This window comes from Leucoraja erinacea, chromosome 34, assembly GCF_028641065.1.
Source record: "Leucoraja erinacea ecotype New England chromosome 34, Leri_hhj_1, whole genome shotgun sequence".
Lineage (NCBI taxonomy): Eukaryota > Metazoa > Chordata > Chondrichthyes > Rajiformes > Rajidae > Leucoraja > Leucoraja erinaceus.
The window spans coordinates 5958948-5969669 of record NC_073410.1 but is presented as its reverse complement, the minus strand read 5'-3'; the positions used below and the strand labels follow the sequence as shown (position 1 = coordinate 5969669).

The following is a 10722-nucleotide window of genomic DNA, read 5'->3' as shown; positions in this document are numbered from 1 at the left end:
GTTTTGACCGACTGCTCTTTACAAAGTATTACCTACAAACAAAAAGGATTGCCCATCTTTCCTTCTATACAACACTGTGGTCACCCAGCATCAAGTCTCATCCATCCATTTGTATACAGAGGTTCTCCTGTAACGGACTCTGTCCCTATCTCTGCACCGCAGAACCTTGGGGGGAGTTGATGGGGTTGTGGCGATGATAGAATGGAATTTGTGTAGTGTGTGTGTGTGTGTGAGCAAAGATTCAACACTCTGGAGTTTAGAAGGATGAGAGGGGATCTCATTGAAACATATAAGATTGTTTAGGGTTTGGACACGCTAGAGGCAGGAAACATGTTCCCGATGTTGGGGGAGTCCAGAACCAGGGGCCACAGTTTAAGAATAAGGGGTAAGCCATTTAGAACGGAGACGAGGAAACACTTTTTCCTCACAGAGAGTTGTGAGACTGTGGAATTCTCTGCCTCAGAGGGCGGTGGAGGCCGGTTCTCTGGATACTTTCAAGAGAGAGCTAGATAGGACTCTTAAAGATAGTGGAGTCAGGGGATATGGGGAGAAGGCAGAAACGGGGTACTGATTGGGGATGATCAGCCATGATAACATTGAATGGCGGTGCTGGCTCGAAGGGCCGAATGGCCTATTCCTGTGCAGAACACAAAATGCTGGAGTAACTCAGCGGGTCAGGCAGCACCTCCGAAGGACACATTTCAGACTGCCTGACCTGCTGAGTTACTCCAGTACCTTATGTTCTACAGCAAAACTAGACAGCATGTAGCCAAATGTTGACTGGTCTGGTTTGATTATATTGATCTATAAAAAGACTATATTATTATTGCACTATATTTGGTATTTATTGTACTGTTTGGTTTCTCTTCCCCCGTTATGTATTATGTTTACATATTCACATATTCTGTTGTTGCTGCAGCAAGTAAGAATTTCATTGTCCCATCCGGAACATATGACAATAAAACACTCCTGACGACCCAAGGTCTGGATTAGCCTTTTGCCTCGGTATTCTCCTTTAAGATGATTCCAACTCTTTGGCCAAGCTTCAGTTTTTTCTTCCTGATATCCCCCTATGATTCCTGGTGTTTAATTTTGATCTTGTGATATGCATTGAGACATTTTACAGTATTAAGGGTGCTAGTTTGGTGTAGGCTGTTCTCATTTGTAGGCTGCAATGCTAGAAATTCATGGTTTGGGTGACAAGGCAGCGTATCGGAAGTAACTCCCCGGTCCTGAGCGGTAGGTGAATGCTGATGTGCCCTGATGTTGGTCAAACACCAAGACCCCATCCTCAGCCCTGGCCTCCGGGAGAATTAGACCGAATGTGGATATTTCCTCTGGGTGTTAGTCAATGCCCAGGGTGAAGCAAAAGCTCAACATTATTCCCCCATCATGTATCTGTACACTGTGAACGGCCTGATTGTAATCATGTATTGTCTTTCCGCTGACAGGTTAGCAAGCAACAAAAAAACCTTCCACTCCACCTATGTACATGTGACAATAAACTAAAACTGAAGTGGTGACCAAAGAACGCCCATTTTCTAACCTAACGGAAAGACAGATGATCATTGGAAGGGGATAAACATTTTGCTAGTCAAATATTAAAGGCCCTTTATTAGTCGTACAAGTCACCCGACCCTGTTCCAAAATATATTGGCAAACGGCTGCTAATATCTCCCATAAATTGACATAAAATCATCACAAATTTTCGATCCATCCAATATATGATGGGTCAAATGGCCTTGTTCTATGTCATTCCACCAAAAGACCAGGAAATAAATAATTTACTCTGGTGTAGAACAGAGGGATCTAGGTACAGTTACATAGTTCCCTGACAGTGTTGTATATACATGCAGCAACAGTTTATGTACAGAGAGAGTCATGTGGTCTAATGTCACGGAGTCATCAGTGACGCTGGACGTACAGATGTGCGCACATGCAGAATTGGTCTTCATCTTCAAAGCTCCTCTCTTTCTTCCTCAGTGCAGGTACACGCTGACCTCTGACTGTTCATGAAAGGCCGACATCCCAGGGTCCAGACTGCGTTGAACATGGTGTCTGCCACCGATTCACAGGCTAAAAGGAAACATTAGGTTTAAATAGCTCTTTATTTGTCCTTACCAAAATACTCCAAAGCATTTTACAGCAATACTTAAATAAGGCCTTTGATAAGGCTCCATATGGTATGTTGCTCCGGATTGATAGGATCCTCGAGAGCCAGCTAAATGGACGCAGAATTGGCTTCATGGAGGGAACCAGAGTGCGGTGGTGGAATGGTGCATTTTGGTTTGGAGGTTGGTGACTATTGTTGTGCCTCAGGAATGAGTGTGGGCTCATTTCAATGATTTGGATGAGAATGTACAAAGCATTATTAGTAAGTTGGCGAATTATACTAAAACAGATGATATTGTAGAGGGTAAAAATGGTTATCAAAAATTTTAACAGGCTTTTGATCATCTGGGCAAGCAGGCTGGGGAATGGCTCATTAAGTTGAATGCAGATACGTGTGAGGTGGTGCATTTTAGGAAGTCACACCAGGGCAAAACTTTCACAGTGAATGGTAGGGGCCTGGGGAGTGTTGTAGAACAGAGGGATCTAGGTACAGTTACATAGTTCCCTGACAGTGGTGTCACAGGCAGAGGTGGTCACAAGGCTTTTGCTACATTGGTTTTCACGAAACGTTGCCTATTTCCTTCGCTCCATAAATGCTGCCTTACCCGCTGAGTTTCTCCAGCACTTTTGTGTACCTACTGAGTGTAGAAGTTAGGACATCATGTTATAGTTGCACAAGTTGTTGGCGAGGCCACATTTGGAGTATTAAGTTTGGTTTTGGTCAGGATGGGAAGGATGTCATTAAGCTGGAGAGGTTTACAAGGATGTTGCCAGGACTTGAGGGGCTGAGGTACAGGGAGAGGAAAGAAAAACATAAAAGATGGAATTCCAAAACAGAAACAGAGATGCCTGCAACATTTTCAAATGCTTATGCGTGCTTTGTGCATTTCTGGTATTTTTCTGGAGTATTTTTGATCCAATTTGCAAGCCACCTCTGTCCTATCTCTAACACCATCTCGAGGCAGGTGATTTCAACTGATATCTTTCTCAGGTGAAATATTTACCTTCCACCTTGGACACAAAACCCAGACTTTTTTTGAGGTCCGAGCAAATTCCGTAGAGGCACCAACGGAATTTGGCATCACACCGGTACTTGTTGGCTCCACATGTGTCGTAGCAGAGATCAAGCAGGTTGCAACACTTGGTCATGGCTGGGATACCCAGGTCAAGCTGAAAGCAAAAGAATAATATTACACGGGGTAGGTTTAGAGGCTGGAACCACATTCTACTCCGATTCCCAGTGGAACATAGCAATTCTAAAAGCATTCATTAAAAATTGCGTACAGTTTTGGTCTCCAAATCTGAGGAAGGACATTATTGCCATAGAGGGAGTGCAGAGACGGTTCACCAGACTGATTCCTGGGATGTCAGGACTGTCTTATGAAGAAAGACTGGATAAACTTGGTTTATAGCTAGAATTTAGAAGATTGAGAGGGGATCTTATAGAAACTTACAAATTCTTAAGGGGTTGGACAACTAGATGCGTTAGATTGATTGGGTAGGGAAGGAACTACAGATGCTGGTTTAAAACCGAGATGGACAAGAACTTTTTTCACGCAGAAATGCTGGAGTAGTTGAGGCCACTTCATTGGCTATATTTAAGAGGGAGTTAGAGGCCCTTGTGGCTAAGGGGATAAGGGGGTATGGAGAGAAGGCAGGTACGGGATATGAGTTGGATGATCAGCCATGATCATATTGAATGGCGGTGCAGGCTCGAAGGGCCGAATGGCCTACTCCTGCACCTAATTTCTATGTTTCTATGTTTCTATGTTAGTGAACTAAATCGTTAGATTGGGTAGGAAGGAACTACAGATGCTGGTTTAAACCGAGATGGACACAAAATGCTGGAGTAACTCTGCGGGACAGGCAGCAACTCTGGAGAGAAGGAATGGATGACGTTTCGGGTCGAGACACTTCTTTCCTCTCTCTCTCTCTGGATGCTCAATGCAAAGCCCCTGAATCTCTGAATCTAAAGACCTTCAGCTGAAGCAGGGTTTTGACCCGAAACATCACCCATTCCTTCTCTCCAGGGATGCTGCCTGTCCCGCTGATTTAATCCAGCATTTTGTAAATATCATTAGATTGCATTGTTTGCCAGCCACAGGGTCAGCACAAAGATGGGATTTTAATTGGGAAAGCATTATTTGTTCAAAAAAATACTACTCACATTTTACTAAATAAAAGACTTTGACCTTCAATTATCTACCTCACTGGTGACCCACGGACTGTCCTTGATAGACTTTGCTGGCTTCACCTTGCATTGAACGTTATTCCCTTATCATGTATCTATACACTGTAAATGACTCGATTGTAATCGTGTATTGTCTTTCCGCTGACTGGATAGCACGCAACAAAAGCTTTTCACTGTACCTCGGTACACGTGACAATAAACTAAAACTGTAATGAAAACTGTAATTAACAAGGTTCACCTCCTCTCTCAGACGTTACCACCAGCTTTATAAATCTCATTCAATCTCCCACTGTCACGGACATCTCTTATTATTCTCTCTGCACCTTTCTCCTCTCAACAACTTGCTTAACATATAACTTTTCCTATTTCTAAACCTTAACTCAGTTTCCCTCTCCATAGATGCTGCCTGACCCATTAAGTATTTCCAGCATTCTCTCGTTTTATACAAGTCCTTACAGGACATCCAAGCGCGATTTGCAGCTGACACTATAGTCTTGTCGTACAGCTGTGAAAAGTAATATATCAATCAATTCTCCACAGTAAATGTCCACCAACTCCATACAATGATGAATGAATAATCTGTTCAAGTGCTACAGGCGGAGCGATAAATATTGCCCAGGACATCAGCCAGAACATCATGTTCTTCTTTGAAATCGTGGCGTGGGATCTTTTATGACAGAGAGCTGTTGCCAACATCTCATCCAAGAGGAGGCAGCTTTGACAGAGCAGCAGTTCAATAAATCTAGTAATTTGACCTTGATCTGGACCATCAGTATGTGGGCAGGCAGGAAACGAAAATGGCCAACACATCATCTACCTCCGGCATGGGGAGGTGGTCAGATTATATATCTGTGCACAGAAGCAAAGATCCTACAGCAAGCAAGTTAGACCACTCCTTCTAAATGCAATGGGCTGACGTGTAGTACGCAACGGAGTGGAACGTGGGCTTTTTTTCATCCATTTCCGTAACCCGACCCGCAGTGTAATCAGCGTTGCGGGGGGAACAATTGGTGTTAATAAATTAAAATTCTGAATATGAGGAGAAGATTTTTCACAAATAATTTTTATTTTTACGAGGATGTTTCCGTAACCGGCTTCCGTCTCCGCACTAGTATCTTTGCTCCGCTACGGGATCTTTGGTGCGGAGACGGAAGCCGGTTACGGAAATGGGGCTGAAAATGACCCATGAATCTGCCCATGACCGTACTACGTCTTTTTCGTCGAGTGGACTATCTTGCTCGCTAGAGCATCTTTGCACTGAAGTGTGATGCAATTCCACAACATTAGCACTGGAGTATCAGGCATCATTACAGAGTTGATGAGACACAAAGGAATTGCATTTGCTGGAATCTTGAGCAAAACGCAAAGTGCTGGAAAAACTCAGCAGGTCAGGCAGCATCTGTGGATGGAAATAGACATGACTTCTTCAAGAAGGGCCCCGACCCGAAACATCATCTGTCCATTCCTTGCCACAGAAGCTGCCTGATCCGTTGAGTTCCTCCAGAACTTTGTTTCTTGTTACAGACAGGAATCATTATTGCAAGATGATTAGTATAAAATTAAAGTTGTGTTTTTAGTACATACAGTGTCTGGTACCTTGAGTCCTAGGAAACTCGAGCTGCAGCCATTTGGCTCAGGCACCTTATACTCCGACCTCGGTAGAGGTGCCTTCCCTGGGAAGAGAGAGAACAGCGTGAATTATCCTGGTTTCATGTCAAAGTATTCTTTCTTAATTTTGGAGCTTAATCCAAAACTCTCAACAATCATTTTGCCTGCTCTCACCTTCAGTTACGAAACCTGCAGGAATAATACATCTTTATGTAATAACATATCCCAAGAATCCTTCTGTGATCATTCTCAAGCAAAATGTGATAGCCAGTAATATTGGGGTTCATTGTTTGTGTGGTTCTGATCAAAGCACTAGACGTTAAGGAAATTGGTGCTGAGAGAGAGACAGGAGAGATTTTGATGAGGAATTCTAGATGTTAAGGCGTTGGCAGCTCCAAGCTTGGTCTTCAATGGTGGCGATTAAAACTAGGTATGAGCAGGATGCTGTAAGTCGATGTCTTGGAGAGTTTAAGTCTATAGAAGGCTGTGGAGATGGGAGACGACGTGTGATTTTAAAGTAATTCTTTCTTTTATTTATTTATAATTTGAATATAATTTAAAATATTGCTTTTTGCTAGTCGAGAACCCAGTGTAAGTCACTGAGAAGAAGGGAGAGGAGTCAAGCAAGAGTCTGTCATTGATCACAACCCTTTCTTGATCAACAACTTGCTTCCAAATTGTTTCCAGTTGAAATGGAGTCAATCTAAGATTCAAGCAAAATCTGGTTTCAATATCCGTTCTCCAAAGCCAAGATCAGCCCACACTCGGTCTTCAAATGGCAAGATTTGGAAAACACTTGTATATGTGCACATTGCGTGATTCAGCTCTGCATCCTTCCGGAAGCCTATGAACGCACGGGCTTCAAACATCAGGAAGATTATGTCTCTCTGTTTCCCCAACTCGCCACAAAACACTGTCCCCTGGCAATCAACTTCTATCATGAGACCCTGGATAATGTGGACCACTGTATATTTTAGGCTACCTCTCATTGAAGGCAGGCATTAATGGTGGAGTTCACTAACCCAGTATGCCAGGTCAAAGCTTGACCGAAGGAGTACAAATGGCCCAGACCTCAAACCCAGCACCAAACGCAATGTCTACCAAAGAGCATAGTTTTTTGCACTCTCATTTACTTCAGACTCATGACAATTTACAGTAGACTCTTCAAAACACTGACATAATCAACCACAGGTCTCTCCAATAAATTGCTTGGCAGGGGAGATGATATCAGTGCCAGTTCCCAGGCTAACATCCCCATTGTCAAGGCTCAGCTCCCACTGTTGGGTCAGCCACATCATTCCCATACCTGCCACCAGATGCTGAAATGTGTATTATACACTGAGCCCCGTCACAGCTTCAGGGAGGCAGAGAAATTGCTCCGAGGATATTTTGAAAGCCTTCTTGAATAGATATGACATCCTCACCAATTCACCAACTCAGCGTGCAGAATGAGCATTTGGAAAGGCACAGATATGTTTCAACGTAGGTGATTCTCAAATATGGCGGATCTAATTTCAAGGTAAGGAGGTGTTTTTTTAAAAACTGAGGTGCATAAGAATTTTCTCTCTCAGGAAATGGTGAATGGAACCAGATAGGATAGTGCGACTTATGAGGCTTTTAGATAGACACATGAATATGCAGGAACTGGAGTGATAGCCGATCACATGCATGCAGAGGAGTTTAACTTGGCATCATGTACGGCACTGACATAGCAGGCCGAAGGCCACTGTTCCAAGGTTTGTTGTTAACTCATCTGACCCTCACATTCCCAAACCCTGGAACTCAGGCAGAAACACACTGACGACAGTGAATGATTAATCAAACAATCACACATGCAAACAAGAAGAAATCCCAAAGCAGAGAATGAGTGCAGAGATCACAGAGACAGTGTGGGTTTGTTGTTAACGAGCTGTTCTATAACCCGCAGTAACTTCAATATCAGTGCAAAGCATTTTGGTTGATGGCACGTTTTTTTCCTTTTTTTGTTGTTGTGTGCAGAACAGTACAGCACAGGAAAGGCCCTTCGGCCCACAATGTCTGTGCTGAACAATGAACTAATTGCATTAGTTTAAACTAAACTAAACTAATTGCATCTGCCTGCACACAATCCTTAAATCTCCATTCCCTGCATATCCATGTTCCTATCTACAAGCCTCTTAAACACCACTATCGTATCTGCCTTCACCACATACCTGGCCTGTTCCTGACACCCACAACTCACTGCATAGAAAAACTTACTCCTTTAAACTTTAAAGCTTAAAGCTATGTCCTCTAGTCTTTGACATTTCCACCCTGGGAGAAAGGTTCTGCCTGTCTACCCTATCTATACCTCTCATAATTTTATATACTTCTATCAGGCCTCCCCTCAACCTCCAGTCAAAGTAAACTTTATTTTCAATTCAAATAATGCAACAAGTAGTTACACAGAGGATTGAAATTGCGTTTCCCCATACTCCAAATGTGCAAGTAATATTTATAACACAGACAGACTATATACCAATAAAGATAGACAATGGATATATACATTATGTCCAGTGTTTCATATGAAACAATTCAACAAATCCAAGTGTATTATATGTAAGTACGTTTCCATTCACTGTTTCTGGTCCTACATTTCCACTGCTGGGATCCATTAACTTTTAAATACTCTTTCACCTCCCCCCACCCCACTTTCTCTCGCCAGTTTTGCACTTACCGTATCGGCACTTGTACTGACACACTCCGTTCCTGCCACCGAGGAGCTCCAGGAACGAGTCAAAGTATCCGTTTACTGCCTCGAAACTGTCGCGGATGGATTCGATGCCCCAGTCTACACTGGTGGTCGCATTCTCCGGGGCTGCGGTGGTGGTTTTGATCTCTTCCTCGCAGTGTGCCACCGAGAGGGCTAGCCCCAGGACGATCACAAACCCTCCTCTCATGGTCACCAACACTAGGGAGCTGGAGAGATTGGAGGCGAACAGCACCAGATACAAGATCAACTAAAGCAGGTAGCACACCAGAACACAAGCTGTTGTCCAGGCACTCGATGGTGGACTTTTAACCTTCATCTTTCTTATCTAGAATGAGCTCACTGCCATTACAGTCCAAAGCTCAGACAGAGTGTAAGTTTGGTTGGAGTTCGACCTCAACTCAGACACCTTGTCTTGCATCTGTGCACTTTAAACACAGGCAAGTCCCTATCTCATAATGAGTCCAAATGTCTGAATATTAATCACTTTGAGGCTTTTGAGTTGCAATGTAACACAGTTACAACACAGTTCCAAAGTATCAAACCCAATTGCCAAGAGGTTCGATCTCACATCAGTTCACAGTACTTTGGCTCAGTTTACACAAGCTCTGTTTATGAGTTTTGGTTTCATTGACTTACTGGTCAGTGCAAATGGATTTCCTGATTGAATTTCAGGCCAACACACTGTTTTGGCCAGGGATGAATTTTGTCCCCAATTTACCTGGTGCATGATGCGAATGTTGTGCCAGGGAGCTTTAGTTACACTTTGGTTGCGTCTTAAAAAATCAAACTCAGTCAGCCCAACTATTCCATTATTTGAAGAAGTGTCTCGACCCGATATACGACCCATTCCTTCTCTCCAGAGTTGCTGCCTGTCCCGCTGAGTTACTCCAGCTTTTTGTGTCTATATTCCTTGGTTAACTGTTCATTCTTCATTGGAGATCCCTTCTATCCTTTGTCACACTGTATCAATGTTCTTCGTGATTCCTGGCTTGCTCAGGTTTAGTTTAGTTTAGAGATACAGTTTAGTTTGGTTTAGAGAAACAGACACTTTGGCCCACAGAGTCTGCATCGACCATCCATCCCTGTACACTAGCACTTTCCTACACACTAGCGACAACTTACAAACCTTACCAAAGCCAATTAACCTACAAACTTGCACATCTCGGGGATGTGGGAGGAAACCGGAGCCCCTGGAGAAAACCCACACGGTCACTGGGAGGATGTACAAACTCCTTACAGACAGAACCCGTGGCCAGGATCGAACCCAGGTCTCTGGCACTCTAAGGCTGCACCGTGCCGCTCCAGAACACCATTATGCCTGCCTCAACCACGACTTAGGTGGCAGTAATGGCTCAATGGTTGGCACACTTGCTCATATCTCAGGAAAACGTCTGGTTCAAGTTCCATTCAGAAGATGCAAACATGAATTCCACGCTAGGACTTAAGTACCATAACTGATGAAGTGCTGAGCTGTCCAGATGAGATGTTATATTCCAAGAGTGGAAACACAACATTGCTTAATACAATTTTTCAACTCAGACACGCGATGTTATTCAAAATGTAGAAACATTGAGGTGTAGATGCTGGTTAATACACAAAAGGACACAAAGTGCTGGAGTAACTAGCAAGTCAGGCAGGATCTCTGCAGAACATGGATGAAGAAGGGCTTCAACCCTATTCATGTTTCTTCACATATTCTACCCGTCCAACTGAGTGGCTCCAGCACTTCATGTCCTTTTGTTTAATTGTTAATATTCAGCCACCGTTTATCTCTCAGCCGACATCATTGAAGATTATATAATATAACTTATTAATATCACAGACAGTGCAGTTTGTGGCAACTTGCCACATGGAAAAGGGCTGCTATGTTGCACCATTTAGTTTAGTTTAAAAGTTTGTCTGTGGTTTGTGACAGTGAGGTTATCAGAGGTGCGGTATTATGCAGGGGGGGGGGGTTCTTCCTTGCTTGTTCAGGCAGCAATTAAGAACTGGCTGCAGATAGACAAAGTACAAAGGGGTGAGGGAAGTGCTGAGAGCACAGTTTTGAAGAAATATCTAATCAGCAGTGTTGGTTAGAAAT

The 10722-nt window shown here is 43.4% G+C and overlaps 1 protein-coding gene across 2 annotated transcripts; it reads right to left on the bottom strand.

Moving 5' to 3' along the window:
• Window positions 1–1585: 1585 nt before the first annotated feature.
• On the bottom strand, window positions 1586–9134 carry pla2g12b (phospholipase A2, group XIIB). Of its 2 annotated transcripts, none has more exons than XM_055661740.1 (4): window positions 8607–9134; window positions 5900–5976; window positions 3117–3282; window positions 1586–2076 (listed from the first exon to the last, which is right to left on the bottom strand). In XM_055661740.1, exons 1-4 carry the CDS (start codon window positions 8827–8829, stop codon window positions 1958–1960), a joined length of 585 nt encoding a protein of 194 aa, XP_055517715.1. In that variant the 5' UTR covers window positions 8830–9134; the 3' UTR covers window positions 1586–1957. The 2 variants fall into 2 exon arrangements, with proteins under 2 accessions (XP_055517715.1, XP_055517714.1); XM_055661739.1 differs by having other exon boundaries at window positions 5888–5976; window positions 8607–9131.
• Window positions 9135–10722: the final 1588 nt, after the last annotated feature.

Bases quoted from the DNA above. Each gene is read 5' to 3' on its own strand.
- pla2g12b (XM_055661739.1), bottom strand. From the start codon at position 8,829: ATGAGAGGAGGGTTTGTGATCGTCCTGGGGCTAGCCCTCTCGGTGGCA. The intron at 3,283-5,887 runs GTATGTACTAAA...TTTTGCTTTCAG, and splicing joins GACTCAAGGTACCAGACACT to CTTGACCTGGGTATCCCAGC. The intron at 2,077-3,116 runs GTAAATATTTCA...GTTTCCTTTTAG, and splicing joins TTTTGTGTCCAAGGTGGAAG to CCTGTGAATCGGTGGCAGAC.